This window comes from Natrix helvetica, assembly GCF_964273705.1.
Source record: "Natrix helvetica genome assembly, chromosome: 13".
Classification (NCBI taxonomy): domain Eukaryota; kingdom Metazoa; phylum Chordata; class Lepidosauria; order Squamata; family Natricidae; genus Natrix; species Natrix helvetica.
The window spans coordinates 9,300,073-9,315,893 of record NC_138557.1 but is presented as its reverse complement, the minus strand read 5'-3'; the positions used below and the strand labels follow the sequence as shown (position 1 = coordinate 9,315,893).

The 15,821-nt window shown below is 49.1% G+C and overlaps 2 protein-coding genes across 6 annotated transcripts in view; one reads left to right on the top strand and one right to left on the bottom strand.

Annotated features, from left to right (window-relative positions):
- The window catches only part of CAPN15 (calpain 15), a 100,938-nt gene extending 88,024 nt beyond the window's left edge, over positions 1–12,914 (top strand). For all 5 annotated transcript variants that reach the window (XM_081965893.1, XM_081965894.1, XM_081965891.1 and 2 more), the window contains 7 exons: positions 1,968–2,093; positions 2,883–3,035; positions 4,203–4,364; positions 5,476–5,702; positions 6,508–6,674; positions 7,467–7,645; positions 8,351–12,914. In XM_081965893.1, coding sequence (XP_081822019.1) covers positions 1,968–2,093; positions 2,883–3,035; positions 4,203–4,364; positions 5,476–5,702; positions 6,508–6,674; positions 7,467–7,645; positions 8,351–8,528 — 1,192 coding nt within the window. In that variant the 3' untranslated portion in view covers positions 8,529–12,914. The remainder of the gene's footprint in view (positions 1–1,967; positions 2,094–2,882; positions 3,036–4,202; positions 4,365–5,475; positions 5,703–6,507; positions 6,675–7,466; positions 7,646–8,350) is intronic.
- Positions 1–15,821, bottom strand: part of ABCA3 (ATP binding cassette subfamily A member 3) — a 392,707-nt gene that overhangs the window by 48,932 nt on the left and 327,954 nt on the right. The window lies entirely within an intron of this gene.

The window sequence follows — 15,821 nt, the reverse complement described above, 5'->3', positions numbered from 1 at the left end:
GGCTTGAAAAATGCCCCCAAAACAGGTCATTTTAAAGGCCGTTTCCCAGGCTATTTTCAGGCTTGTTTTTCGGATGTTTATGGATCTTTCCTTTGGCCCCCAAAACATGAGTTTTTTTGGCTCAAAAATTTTTTTTTGCCTGAAAAATGGCCTACAAACAACCCAAAAAACGCCCCTCCCCCCCAAAAAAAACAGGCATGCGCACACCAGCTAGCTGGTCTTCGGGTTTCTGGCACTCCGGCAAGCATGGATGTTCCAATTTGGGCTAAAAAGGTTCGCCATCATGGACTACACCTTTGTGTCAACTTCACAATGATCTCTCCCAGGGGAAAATATATTCTCCAAAAATGGTATCTCTCCCTCCACCCCAGTTGGAAGTGGGGCAGTCCACTGTAGGATTTCAACACCTTTTGCCCCGTGTGTGGAATAGTCCTAAGTGTTGTGGCCCTCCAGCGGCCAGTGGAGCTAGCAGTAGATTTGGACAGTGAGGAGTTTGGGGAGGAACCTGGGCCAGTCCTGGAGTCTGGGGAAGGCTCTGATAAGGGCTCTGTGTCGGAGGCAGAGAGGGGGCCAGAGCCGTATGCCAGTTATCAGCTGCCATCAGATATCAGTGAGGCAGAGGAACAGCTGGAGCCTGTTCCCAGTTGCGCATACGCAGAGTTGCCAGACGAAGGGAACGGCTGAAGAACAGGGGGTGACGTGGGAGTAAAGCCACAGGAGGAGGAGGAATGGCCCCTCCCAGAGGAAATAAAAGAGGAGTGAAAGGGGAGTGGAGTTTGCAGGAGACCATTAGTTGCCAGACGAAGGGAACAGGTAAGGAATAAGGGTCGACTCGGGAGTAAAGCCACAGGTGGATGGTGAATGGACCCTCCCATAGGGAATAAAAAAGGAGCAAAAGGGGAGTGGAGTTTGCAGGAGATAATTAGTTGGTTCGTGGCTCTCCGAGACTCCTTGCCAAGTTCTGCAGATATCGGCCTGGCAGCTCTCCAAGCCAGAGAAGGTCTGTGACTGTAAATCCTCCCTCGAAAGACTTTGCTGGGTGTGAATGAGCAGAATTCACAGTCAATTAATAAAAGGGTTTTTTGTTGGGACAAGGAGTTTGCTCAATGCTCTTGGGAAGTCTCGGTCAGAACACTAAGAAACAGTCACAATATTTGTTGTGTAACCTTCAAGGATCGCAGAAGCAGGAAATGCCTCCATGATCCTTGTCAGCTTTTATTTTCTAGTAAACCACGAAGAAACACGACAATCGTAACATATTTCTGGAAAATGTAGAGGATGAATACCTAACTTCCAGATCTATGGAGATTCTCAGTCATCCAGGTCATGGTTGTCCCAAAGATCTTTTTTTCAAAAGGCAACTGGGCTTTCTTTGTTTGTTTGTTTTCCTTAAAGAGGTTTCGCTTCTCATCCAAGAAGCGTCTTCACTTCTGACTAAAGAAGCTTCATGGATGAGAAGCGAAACCGATGAAGCTTCTTGGATGAGAAGCGAAACCTCTTCACGCAAAAAATAAAAATAGAAGTCCGGTTGCCTTTTAAGAAAGCACCTCGGGGGACACCAGACTTTCAACTAAGACTGAAAGCCACACCCAATCCTGGTACCTTCCAGGTGGACTTTTAACTCCCAGAATTATTAGCAGGGGCCAAGATAGGCTGTGGAACTGTGGGATTTGAAGTCCACACAACTGGAGATGGGCAGGGTTAGGGTTAGGGTTTAGGGTTAGGGTTAGGGGTTAGGGTTTCGGATTTAGGGTTTAATGTTAGGGTTTAGGGTTTAGGGTTAGAGTTAGGGTTTAGGGTTAGGGTTTAATGTTAAGGTTTAGGGTTAGAGTTAGGGGTTAGGGTTAGGGTTAGGGTTTCGGATTTAGGGTTAGCCCTAACCCTAACCCTAAATCTTTGTCCTTTGTCCCTTTTTTCTTTCTCTCATATTATCCCCCCATTTCATTCCCATTTCTCTTACTCTTCAGCTTCCTCATGGGAGCATCCTGTGGAGGAGGCAACATGAAGGTGGACGATGCGGCCTACGAAAGCATGGGTCTTCGCCCACGACACGCGTACTCCATATTGGATGTACGGGACGTGCAAGGACGCAGGTAAACAAGGATACGCTGATGATCAGGGCCACGTTGCTCGTGGACAACTTGCTTCCTTTACAATGAGTAGTGTACAGATTGAACCATTTTCAGTCTAGACGTTTGGCAGTTCGAATCTCACGGGGCTCCAGGTTGACTCATCCTTCCGTCCTTCCAAGGTTGTTGGGGGAAATATGCTGACTCTGTAAAATTGCTTAGAGAGGGCTGGGAAGCACCGTGAAGCGGTGTATAGGTCTAAGTGCTATTGCCATTGACTCAGCCTTCCATCCTTCCAAGGAGGGTAAAATGAGGACCCAGATCATTGGGGACAAGAGGCTGACTCTGTAAACCGCTCAGAGAGGGCTGTAAAGCAGTATATAAGTCTTAAGTGCTACTGCTATTGCTGTAGTCGATTGGATGTTGCATTAGGAGCCCCAGTGGCGCAGTGGTTAGAATGTGGTACTGCAGGCTGACTCTGCCCGCAGTCTGGACTTCGATCCTGACTGCCGCTTAGAGAGGGCTGTAAAGCAGTATATAAGTCTGAGTGCTCTTGCTATTGTTAAATAGTGTCTGTTAAGGTGAAATGTGGTTACTGATATGAAAATCAAATAAAAAAACTTTTCTAAAGATAAAGGATTGGGCTTGGACCGTTTGTAGAAACGTAACGATTCCAGGCTGATGACACCTTTGACTCCGCCCTCCCAGGTCCGTCTGCTCTTCTCCTACAGTAAAGAGCTTATACCTTACTCTTAGAGTAAGACCTGAGTAACCCATCTTTCTCTTCCCCGCCCCTCCCTCAATTCCTTTCAGACTGCTGCGACTTCGTAATCCCTGGGGCCGCTTCTCTTGGAATGGCAGCTGGTCTGATGAATGGCCCCATTGGCCCTCCCATTTGCGTCACGAGTTGATGCCCCACGGGAGCAGCGATGGGGTCTTCTGGATGGAATACAATGACTTCATCAGGTATTTCCCAGGGGAGCCAGCTGCCTCTTGGGTTGCTTGAGTTCAGCTGTCAGGTTGTAGATTTTAAGATCAGAAGATAGAAATGCCTCCTGGGGCTGCCTGGCTATCTGCGCGCACACACACACACACACACACACACACAATCTTTCTATCTATCTATCTATCTATCATATCTCAAATGTCTATCGTCTATCATCTCTAATCTAGCTATCTATCTACGGTATCTACATCTATCTATCTATCCATCATCTATCTTCTATCTATCTATCTAACTATGGTTATCTATCTATCTGTCTATGCTATCTATCTATCTATCTATCTATCTATCTATCTATCTATCTATCTATCTATCATCTATCTATCTATCAGCTACATATTTCTATATGTATGTTTGTATATCTATCTGTATCTAATCATCTATCTATCTATCTATCTATCTATCTATCTATCTATCTATCATATCTCAAATGTCTATCGTCTATCATCTCTAATCTAGCTATCTTCTATCTATCTATCTAACTATGGTTATCTATCTATCTGTCTGTGCTATCTATCTATCTATCTATCATCTATCTATCTATCTATCATATCAAATGTCTATTGTCTATGATCTCTAATATATCTATCTATCTATCTATCTATCTATCTATCTATCTATCTATCTATCTATCTATCATCTATCATCTATCAGCTACATATCTCTATATGTATGTATATCTATCGCTGTATCTAATCATCTATCTATCATCTATCTATATCTATCTATCTATCTATCTATCTATCTATCTATCTATCATCTATCTATCTATCTATCTATCTATCTATCTATCTATGGTATCTACCTATCTAGCATATCTTAAATGTCTATTATCATCTCTAATATCTTATCTATCATGTTTATCAACACAAACATACACACATGCTCTGTCTATATCTACAATCTTTTATCTAATATCTGTTATCTCTAATATCTGTCCGTCTGTCTGACTGTCCATCTTATCTATCTTCTGCCTCTATTGTTTTTGCAAATAACTCAGGGCTGGGGACACACCCCACGCCCCTCCCTCCTCATATTTTCCCCGCCACAGCCACCCTGTGAGGTGGAGTGGGCCGAGAGAGAGAGCGACTGACTTAACAAGGCTAAGAGGGGTTGGTTTCTCTTGCCAGGTACTTCGACTCCGTGGACATCTGCAAGCTTCATTCCGACTGGCACGAAGTGCGTGTGCAGGCGGCTTTTCCCAACAAGGCCAGTGGGCCCATAACGGTCACGTCACTGACGGTGCTGGAGAGAGCAACTTTGGAGTTTGCCCTTTTCCAGGAAGGCAGCAGGTGAGGCGGAAGATCAAGCCAATTGGGTCAAGAACCGAGGTTCCAGCACAGGGGTGTCAAACTCAAGACCTGCAGGTCGGATTTGAGCCGTGGGGTGCTTAGATCTGGCCCGTAGGGCTGCCCTGGAAACTGGGAAGAACCAGCCCACGGTGCCTCGACAGCTTTCTGCACCTCTCTGTCAGGGAAAACGGAGCCCTAGTGTGCTGCGCCCCGGGCAGGCTGCAGGGGGCCTACCTGAGCTCCATTTGTGCTGGCAGAGGGTTGTACAAAGTCTTTGTGGTCAAAAACGGAGCCCAGGGGGGCGCATGCAGCCCCCTTGGTCTCTGTTTTTGCTGGCAGAAGATTGCAGGAGGCCATTGCAGACAGAAACGGTGCCTCGGCAAGTGATGTTGAGCTGGCCACGCCTACCCTAGCTACATCCATCCTGGCCACGCCCCCAGGGCCCCCAAGGTGAAGTAAAACGCTGATGCGGCCCTCAATGAAATCAAGTTGAGAAGCAAGGGTCGACTCGGGAGTAAAGCCACAAGTGGACGATGAATGGTCCCTCCTTCCTTCCTTCCTTCCTTCCTTCCTTCCTTCCTTCCTTCCTTCCTTCCTTCCTTCCTTCCTTCCTTCCTTCCTTCCTTCCTTCCTTCCTTCCTTCCTTCCTATGAAGTATTGCAGGCTAACTCTGCCAACTACCAGCAGTTCGATCCTGACTGACTCGAGGTTGACTCAGCCTTATTCCCAGAGGGAATAAAAGAGGAGCGAAAGGGGAGCGGAGTTTGCAGGAGACAATTAGTTTGCTTCATTGGTTGGTGACTCTCCGAGACGCCTTGCCGAATTTTGCAGATATCAACCTGGCAGCTCTCCAAGCCAGATAAGATCTGTGACCGTAAATCCTCCCTCGAAAGACTTTGCTGGATGTGAATGAGCAGAATTCACAATAAATTAATAAAAGGTTTTTTTTTGTCGGGACGAGGAGTTGGCTTCATGCTCTCGGGGAAGCCTGGGAGTTCTGGGAGTTGAAGTCCACTCCTCTTAAAGTTGCTACAAATGGGAACCGTGATCTAAATGGACAAGAAGCACCCTGCCTCTCAACTGCACCCCCCTACCTCTTGTCCTTCCTCAGACGCTCGGACACCGTGGACAGCCATCTCCTCGACCTCTGCATCATGGTGTTCCGGGCCACCTTCATCAATGGGAGCAAGCTAAGCCTGGGACGCTTGATGGCCCACAGCAAGCGAGCGGTCAAGAAATTTGTCAACTGTGACATCATGCTGGAGCCGGGCGAGTATGCCGTGGTGTGCTGTGCCTTCAACCACTGGACTGCCCCAGTGTCGGGGACCTCGGGCCCGGGTGAGAGCGGTGGGTGGCTTGCTTGGAGGGCAGGACTGAGAGGGAGTAGAAAGATGCCAGCGTTTGAAGAGCCACGGTGGCGGCGCAGTGGTTAGAGTGCAGTACTGCAGGCTACTTCTGCTGACTGCCGGATGCCTGAAATTTAGCAGTTCAAATCTCACGGTTGACTCAGCCTTCCATCCTTCCGAGGTGGGTCAAATGAGGACCCAGATTGTTGGGGGCAAGAGGCTGACTCTGTAAACCGCTTAGAGAGGGCTGGAAAGCACTAAAGCGTTGTATAAGTCTAAGTGCTATTGCTATTGCCCTCCCTCCCTCCCTTCCTTCCTTCCAATGCAGTATTGCAGGCTAACTCTGCCGACAGCCAGCATTTCAATCCTGACTGGGGCCTTCAGACCTGCCACCTTTATTGCTGTGGGAAACTGGGAGGGAGGAATTATATGGAGTAGGATAGATATAGTCACAATAACATTCCTTTCTCAGAGAGTCAAGGACGTCTTGCCCTGCACCTGGAGTGGCGTGACTGGGAGGCATCTCCAGTTGGGGCAATCCTTAATTAGGCCATGGGATGGACATGTGGGGGCTGGGCAGGGACTTGGACTTTCATTTGGGTGGGGAAAATCTGGAAACTTTCAGATTCGGGTTTTCCCAGATGTGCCGATAGGACATCTCTCATAAAGTGGAACTTTGAGGAAACTCAAGCCTCGGAGTCTTCTTTCGTTGGGGGTGTTACTTGGAACCCTCACATGGGGACGCTGTCTCCTCCACCTGAATCCAGCCATATCTCTGTATATTCTGCCTCTTTCAGGCTCCAGCCCTACGTCTATCAGCGAATGCCCACCTACCGAGGTCTCCAACTACATCTTGGCCATCTACGGTTCCCGCCTCGTGATGGTTGAACAGATTGAGGCCCAATCGACCACGTTGGCCGATGCCATCATTCTCCTCACGGAGAACAAGGGCGAGCGGCATGAGGTACGTGTCGGTAGCCGGCATCCTCTTGAAGAGATTATAGAGTTTTGGATTTGGGTTTGGCGGTTCTGATTATTGACATAAACGCGATTAGAAAAGAAATTTTAAAAAGATCTCAGTTCTCTTCAGGATCATTGAGTAACCCGTTGACCAACCTAGCCACTTAACCATAGCTTAGATGTCCAACCTTGGCAACTTTTTAAGACTTGTGGACTTCAACTCCCAGAATTCCCCATCCAGTCTCGTCCTGTAGAGCTGAGGTGTCCACCGTTGGCAATTTTAAGACCTGTGGACTTCAACTCCCAGAATTCCCCTGTCAGCTTCTTCATTTAGAGCAGTGTTTCTCAAACTTGGCGACTTTAAGTCCTGGGGACTTCAACTCCCAGAATCCCCCAGCCAGCATAGCTGGCTGGGGGATTCTGGGAGTTGAAGTCCACAGGACTTAAAGTCGCCAAGTTTGAGAAACACTGATTTAGAGCAAAGGTTCATGACTTTAAGACTTGTGGACTTCAACTCCCAGAATTCCCCTGTCAGCTTCTTCCTGTAGAGCTGAGGTCTCCAACCTTCACGACTTCTAAGACTTGTGGACTTCAACTCATAGAATTCCCCAGCTGTGTTGAAAGAAGAGCCGTGCTGGCTGTGGAATTCTGGGAGTTCTGGGAGTCCACAAGTCTTAAAGACGCCAAGACTCCTGGCTCAATGTGATGGGATGTGAACGTCACTCCAACCTTCAGTCTGTTGACCGATGACTCCTTCAGAGAAACAGGCTGGTGATTATTTTCCTTTCTGGAACAGGGCCGTGAAGGGATGACCTGTTACTACCTAACCCACGGCTGGGCCGGTCTCATTGTGGTGGTGGAGAATCGGCACCCCAAGTCCTATCTCCACGTCCAGTGTGATTGCACAGATAGCTTCAACGTTGTGTCCACTCGGGGCAGCTTGAAGACACAGGACAGTGTGCCACCTTTGCACAGGTGAGAGCCCAGAAATGCAAAATAGCAGGGCAGGTATGGCTCCCAGTTTTTAGATTGGTGTCTTATCCAGTAATCCAACTGACTCTTCAGGTATTATATATTACTAGCCGATAAACCAGCATTGTCCGGGCATTTATATATAGGGGGAAAATGTCCAGATCAAAAATCATTTCTAATGTTGTATTTTACCCCTTACCAGAGGGAGCCCCCTTGTGGAGTTCTGTGAAGCTGTTACCATGGCAACTCCACTGTGCTGTACACTTGAAGCCATTTTATGCCAGTACAGTAGAAGCCATTTTAAGGCACAACAGGCTGTCTCTTAACGGAACACACTTTCCGAGGGGTGTTAGGGGTGGCCTTGGGTAGGCTGGATGAGCCATGGTGGCGCAGTGGTTAGAGTGCAGTACCTCTGCTGACTGCCAGCTGCATTGCAATTAGGCAGTTCGAATCTCACCAGGCTGAAGGTTGACTCCGCCTTCCATCCTTCCGAGGTGGGTAAAATGAGGACCCAGATTGATGGGGGGCAAGAGGCTGACTCTGTAAACTGCTTAGAGAAGGCTATAAAGCATGTGAAGCGGTATATAAGTCTAAGGGCTATTGCTATTACTAACTACTTCTTCAGACTCAAGAATCACTCTGACCTCCCTCTCCCATCTTTTCCCCTCCCCCCCCCCCCCCTTCTCTGCTTTGGTTCCACTCCTTCAGGCAGGTCCTGGTGATTTTATCCCAACTGGAAGGAAACGCCGGATTTTCCATCACGCACCGCCTGGCCCACCGCAAGGCCACCCAGGCGTTCCTGAACGACTGGATGTCAACGAAGGGGACGCACAACCCCCTGCTCACCCCCGAGGTGGCGGGACTTCACGGGCCCCGGCCGCTATGACAAAGGGCCCCCCCTGCCCCCCTCTTCTGCTTCTGCCTTTTTCTAGCCCCGCCTGTCTCCCGCGTTGCCCCAGCCGTCCGTGCAGAGCCCGTCAGGATTAAGGAGGACCGACGGATCGCGGGTTTCAAACTAAGCGTCTCTTCTCCTGTTCTCTGGGGTTAGGCCGGGAGCTGCTCAGGTCCCCCCCCCTCTCTTGAAAAATCCATCTCCCCTTTCCACCCCCACCCCCTTTCCCACAGAAGATGCACTTTATCCAAAGCTGCAGCCAGGATTGGAGAGCAAGGGGAAAAAATTTTTTTTAGAGCTGGGTGGAAGGATGCCCCCTCGCAGGTCCAAGCACACCGAACGGCCTGAGCATGGCCAGCCGTCCTTCCCTCAGCCGCCAGATATCCTACGGCTGCAACAATATACCTCTGGCGAATGTGTCTGTCTGTCTGTCTGCCTGCCTGCCTTCCCTCGCGGTTCATGGCGTCAGCAGCTGAGGTGGGGGTGGGGGGGAGGCGGGTTAGAGAGGGTCCTTCGCTCCCTTGAGGATGAAGGAGGTGGGCTTCGTCTCCCTTCTAGCACCGGTGGTCCAAGCCCAGGAGATTTACAGCAGTGGGGGGGGGGGGGTGTCCAACCCTGGCAACTTTTTAAGTCCTGTGGACGATTCAAGCAAGCTGTGCTGGCTGGGGAATTCTGGGAGTTGAAGTCCACAGGTCTTAAAGAAGTGATGGCGAACATTTTCAGCACCGAGTGTCCAAACTGGAAGGTGTATGCATGCATGCCCATGTGCGCACCGGAGCACTGGAAATTCGAAGATCAGCTGGCTGGCGTGCACATTCCTGTTTTGCGGGGCATTTTCGGGCATTTTTTGAGCCCAAAAGGGCCTGAAAACAGCCCGAAAAATGGCCCAGAACCAGCCCGGAAAACAGTTTTTTGAACCAGAAGAGCAGCTGGCCATGGCGTTCATGCCCAGAGAAAGGGCTCTGCATGCCACCTCTGGCACACATGCCATAGGCTTGCCATCATGGTCTTAAAGCAACCAAGGTTGGACACCCCTGATTTCCAGAGAGATGGAGGCTGTAAGTCCACCTGGGTAGACCTGGCCTGCAGTCGCCGAAGGTGAGTTGGCGTTTAGCCCCCAAAGCAGGTGGCACCAGCCCTCTCGCAATGCAACACAAGCCAAAAAAGCAGCTGTGCAGGACGGGTGGGCCAGGGAGGCGCTCTCCCCAGAGGGACTTCTTGCTGCAACACAATGGAGCCATACTAAAGACACTGAGCTGGGGGCGGTGGGTCTTTGCTTTGGTACCTGCCCCTGGTTCCCTCCTTGTGACCACCCACTCCCACCCCGGGGCTGGCCGAGGAGCAAAGGCCCAGCCTTCCATTTTGGTGGCCGGCCAGCTAATGCTTTATCCGCCTGGGAAGAGCAGAAGGTCTCCATTTGTCTTTGTGTTGTTGTGTCCTTGTCGTCGTCTTCTAGGGAGCTGACGCCCGTGTGCGTTTGATGGGTTGCGATGCCCTTTCGTTGCAGCCAGGGGCCGAAACGAAGGAAGCTAGCGCACAGGAGCCCCCGGCCCTTAGAAAGAGTTGGGAGTCCGTTTCCTTGGGCAAGCTCTCTAGCTGTTAAAAGAGGGAGGGGAGCACCTGCTCCCCAATGTCTGTTTTTGGCCCCTTCCTCACCCCCCACCCCCCCAAGAAAGATGAGCCAGAAATCAGCCATGGGAGGAGAGGAAATCAGATTAGGGACCATTTGTCCCTTTGCTTTCCATGCTCCAGGTTGAGCTCTACCTGAAAAAGTTGACAAGTGTGAGGGCATCGCCTGAAGACGTGGAGTGAGTTTAGCACTTTTACATTCTGCAGGTGGGCGCTCGGCCTCCCACACAAGTCTTGAGAAGCCCACCAGTAGAGAGATCCTTCCATCTTCCCACGAAGGTCAGCTGAATCCCGCAGGGAGACGCTGGGCTTCCGATGGATCGGTCCGAACGTCGGGAGGTGGTCAGGAGGAGGTCGAAGGGGAGTCGCGGAGCCTCTCGTCGAGATCTGTGGAGTTTAAGACTCGGGGAACAGGGTATCTAGTGAAACAGGATGGGTTCAAAACCACGGAAGCAGGGATAGCGTCCTTCCTGTCAACCACCTTGATCTTAAGGAGAGGATTGGGGGAAATTTGGACTCAAGAATGTTGAGTTCCTCTTCTGCTAAAGGTTTAGGGGACCTGGATTTTTGGGGGGCCCTGTCTAGCTCACCGATTTCTGCCGCTGTGCTGATGAAGGCATCTTGAGTAGGTTTTATCTGCTGCAGACAGGAGATAAAGCCCCTTTCCTCTTCCCCAGCCTCTGTCTAGGCAGAAGATGCAGGGAGGATAGCAAGGGTGGAGCTGGGAGAAGGGGCGGGCTTGTGCCCTTAGTTTGAAATTTGAGTGGGGAGTGGGACTTCCCAGTGGGTCTGGGGGCAGCCAGTTTGCTCTGACATTTTTCTCCAGGGATTAGTTGGTGTTTAGCAAGAGCCAAGGTGAAGTGAAATGGTCAACATTTGGCCATAGTTGGCTTAACAGATCATCTGGAGACACGGCCGGATCTTCTCCGGGGTCTTTTGACGACCACACGGTGGTACGGCAACAGTCTTGGTTCATCCTTGACTGTTGGGAATCTCCTGCAGAGGAAGCACCAAACCACGCCAACGTTTTAGCTCTGCGGGCTGATCGCAAATGGGACAGAGCCATAGAGAAGAGCATTAACTCAGGCCAGCCCAGAGAAGGAAAAAGGTGGAAGGATCTAGGTGTCCTTAGAGAAAGTTGTGTACCTGCTCCTGTGTAAATGCAGCAGCTGGAAATTAGGAACGGGGGATGTTCTCCTGCACCCTTAAATGTTATCCTCTGGGGTCGGGTGGATAGATCCCCGTTGATCGGAGAATCCTGCATTTTGTAGAATTAGACCGATTTCTCTGGTTCTTCCCCCTCCCACCCCTCCAAAGAAAATTGATGGGTATGGAAATGTTTGGCCACACTGATGACAAAAGATGTGGACATCCTTCCGGAGCAAAGTGACAGCTCTGTGTTCAAAAAAACCAGCATTTCAGTCTTCTAGCACTTTCTTTGGGGAAAATGTAGTTTAGTGGCTTTGGTGGCAGGTGGCCACGGGCTGGGGAGGTGCTTTGGGAACGGGTGAAGTGGGGCGAGGCTATGAACAGCTTTCTAGGAAATCTGAACAGCTGGTTTTGCTCACCTGTCCATCCAAAGGGTCACGGCCAGCAACCCCCTCCTTCCAAAGTTTTGATAACCCCTTCAGGCGTCGAGAGTTGGTTGAGCTGAAATTCCCTGGCTGCAAGGACTTGACCTGAGTGGTGGGGTGGCCTCACTTGTGAGCTCTCGCCTCACAATCGAGAGGCTCCAAGTTCGATCCTAGGTAGAGGCAGGTATTTCTCTCTCTCTCGGGCACACTTGAGAATATATCTGCCGAATAGAACTCCGTCCTGACGACAGGAAGGGCAACTGGCCAGGAAACACTGCTCCATTCAGTTTCTCAGGCTCCACCCCGATGCAAGGGATTATGGGGTCCTTAAAAGAAGATGATGAGGAAAGGACTTGACCTGGGATTATGACTCCTCTCTCTCCCTCTTTTCGTGGAGAGCTCAAGACAGCCTCCATGTTTTTTAATAGCCATTCTTCTTCCTGGAGAACCTTGAGCAGAGGTGGGGAGGAATGTTTTGCAGTGAACACTGATGTCAGAACAGATTTGTTTGCAAATATGCCATAAACTCTCAGGAGGAGGGAGGGAGGGAGAAGGGCTTCGGCAATGGGATCGGCATCGCACGCAAACCTCCAGAAGGACAGGGTATGCCTCAACTGAGGGCTAATGTGGCATTGCCAGGACTTGGGGAATGAAGCCGCAATGCCAATCTTTTAAACCGTACTTCCTATCTGTAACATTGATCCCTCACCCATATTCAGGTAGCAGCGGAGACGAAGCTTAAATTTCCTCTCCCTGTTTGTTCGTTTCTTCCGCCCTCTTCACGTTGGCTCCCAAAGTCGACGCTCCATCCTGCCTCCTTTTTTCATTGTCCCGGGCCAAACACAAATGGCTCCCTTCTCCTTCCTTTTATTTGTTTGGCTTTTCCCGTCCGAAAATTCCGTCCGCCATTTCCTGCTTTTCTTATTTTCTTTTCGTGTCTAATGTATGTGTGTGCGTGGGCGTCTTTCGATTCACTTCTCACCGAGCTGTGAATAATTTTTAATCATGTAAATACTGTGCACCTCTTAAGAAGGAGAGAAAAAAAGCATAGGATATTTTATCAATTGTAAATCGAATCCGTAATCCGTTCCCTGTATAATATGAATTCTCCCAGGAGTGGTTTTCAAGCTCAGGTTCAAAAGGACCAAATAGGAATTAAAAAGTTGGGTTTTTTTAATCGTTTGCCTTGCTCGACGCGTTTGTGGGGGATGCAGATGTTGCAAGAATGAAAACAGTACATTTACATTTTTTTCCCCCTTCACTGGGGTGTTTGGGAGACACACAATTACAATTTCCATCGCCTTTAATTGGCATAGCCAAGAACATCTCTCAACCTTGCTGACTTTATACTGTGTGGACTTCAACTCCCAGAATTCCCCCAGCCAGCCAGAATTCTGGGAGTTGAAGTCCCCACATCTTAAAAGTTGCCAAGTTTAGAAGACATCGGTTTCAACCAACACATTTAGAAGGCTACAAGACTGAATTTGCTCAGGATAGTAAACTTGGCTAAAACAGGGGAAGTTTGTGGTTAGGTATATTTAAGAATTCAGCTGCTCCTGTCGTTTTATGTGATATCAATGTCCCTTATTTGAACATGGAATAGGTCCAGCAGTCACTCTAGGCTTAACAAGTTGGATAATTCAGTTAGCATTTTCCATTCTCCCATCAATACTTTGCGTTATGTGCAAAGGTGGAGATGATCCTTCTCAACTGTATGTATTGCCTGCTCTACTCCAGAGTAAATGGAAAAGGAGACTCTAAAACAGGGGGTCCCAAACTTGGCAACTTTTAAGACTTGGGGACTTCAACTCCCAGAATTCTCCAGCCAGCTGGAGAATTCTGGGAGTTGAAGTCCACAAGTCTTAAAGTTGCCAAGTTTGAAGACCTCTGCTCTAAAAGACCACATACTAGAGCAGTGATGGTGAACCTTTTCAGCACTGAATGCCCAAACTGAAATAGGCACGCATGTGCGCGCACCATGGGTGGGTTGCTGCTGGCATTACTGCTGGTTCGGCGCGCATAGGTCTGTGCATGCGCAAAATGTTTAAAAATGGGGGGGGTAGGAGGTTAAATTTGTGCAATGAAAATTGTACCGTGCATGCACAGAACCGAAAATCAAGATGATGGTGCAGCAGGAGAACCGGTTCGGGGACGTGGCAGGGCACGCACTGGCAACGGTGCGCGTGCCGACAGAGAAGGCTCTGCCTGTCACCTCTGGTACAAGTGCCATAGGTTCGCCATCACTGTACTAAAATTTTAACCTCATTAGAAGCATCTCACCATTCAAAGGGGGGGGGGGTTTGATACGTGAGTTGGCTACAATCATGTTCTTTTACAGAAAAAAATAGATAAAAGTGAGAAACAAGTTTTGTGTAAGGGGGGGGGGAGGTTCTGGTACATTAGGCACAAAACATGTACAGTGTTTAGGTCTGCTGCTTGAGCAGGGGTTTGACTAGAGGACCTCCCAGGGTTCCTTCCAACTCTGATGATATTCTATTCTAGGCGCAACATACATTTTGTAAAATAGACTTAGCTCAGTTAAGCTGCCAAGCCACAAGGAGGTTGGCTGAACACTCCTCTCAACAGCAGAGGGCAGCAAAGTCCAAAGATCAGCATTAGCTGTTCCTCCTAAGCCACAATCATCCATAAGATGAGAAGATGACATGATTGGAAGATAGAATAACCAGAGCTGGAAGGGACCTTGGAGGTCTTCCAGCCCAACCCGTTGCTCAAGCGGGAGAAGCCATTGGAGGGGAACTGTCAACCCTTAGAGTGACTCCCGTTTGATACACTTAATTACAATCAATGGAGTTTATCTATCGAGTCCCATCTCATAGTCATTCTCTGCAACCCCAAGAAACGCCCTGTAGATACCATCAGAGGTCCAACACCATTAATGGCTGCTCTGGTTCATAGTTACCTGCACACCAACCTTCCTCCACCTGGTGTTCTACTTTCTTCAGATCTGTCAGACTTCACCCATCTCCCCCCGGATTGCACACTCAAAGGTCAACGTGAAAACATTTGGCTCATTTAAAATGGAAACTTCCTCACCATGCATGAAGCCATCTGGAGACACTCTGGAGGCACTTTCAGGTGCTGCTGTTAGATTGGAGAGCAAAAGGAGACTGGGCCCTGTCTGCAGCGGCTTCTGAGGTTCAAAGCATACATCTCCTAAAATAAGCTCTCCTAAAATAGGAATCAAGATCACGTGAAGTGTTAATACCACTTTATAATGCCTTGGTAGGGCCACATTTGGAATACGGCATCCAGTTTTGGTCGCCACGATGTAGAAAAGATGTGGAGACTCTAGAAAGAGTGCAGAGAAGAGCAACAAAGAGGATTAGGGGACTGGAGACTAAAACATATGAAGAACGGTTGCAGGAACTGGGTATATCTAGTTTAATGAAAAGAAGGACTAGGGGAGACATGATAGCAGAGTTCAGATATCTCAGGGGCTGCCACAAAGAAGAGTTGTTGTGAAGTCGTGTCCGACCCATCGCGACCCCATGGGCAACGTTCCTCCAAGCCTTCCTGTCCTCTACCATCCTCTGGAGTCCATTTAAGCTCACACCAACTGCTTCTGTGACTCCATCCAGCCCCCTCATTCTCTGTGTCCCCTTCTTCTTTTGCCCTCCATCTTTCCCAGCATGAGGCTCTTCTCCAGGGAGTCCTTCCTTCTCATTAGGTGGCCAAAGTCTTTGAATTTCCTGTTCAGGATCTGGCCTTCTAAAGAGCAGTCGGGGTTGATCTCCTTTGGGACTGACCGGTTGGATCGCCTTGCAGTCCAAGGGACTCACAGGAGTCTTCTCCAGCACCAGAGTTCAAAGGCCTCCATTCTTTGGCGCTCCTGTTCAATCTAGCCGGCCTGGCCTAATCCCAAATTTTAGTCCCTCAAGTCTGCATTTTTAAATTTTTAGGGGTACGCTTTTTAGCTGATTTTAACTTTTATTATTCTGTACAGCTGAATTTAGGTTTAATTCGCTTTTAAGGGTATGGAAGGGTATTTATTTTTTGTATCTGTTTTTAATGTGATGCCTGTACACCGCCCTGAGTCCCTTCGGGGAGAGGGGGCAGTCTATAA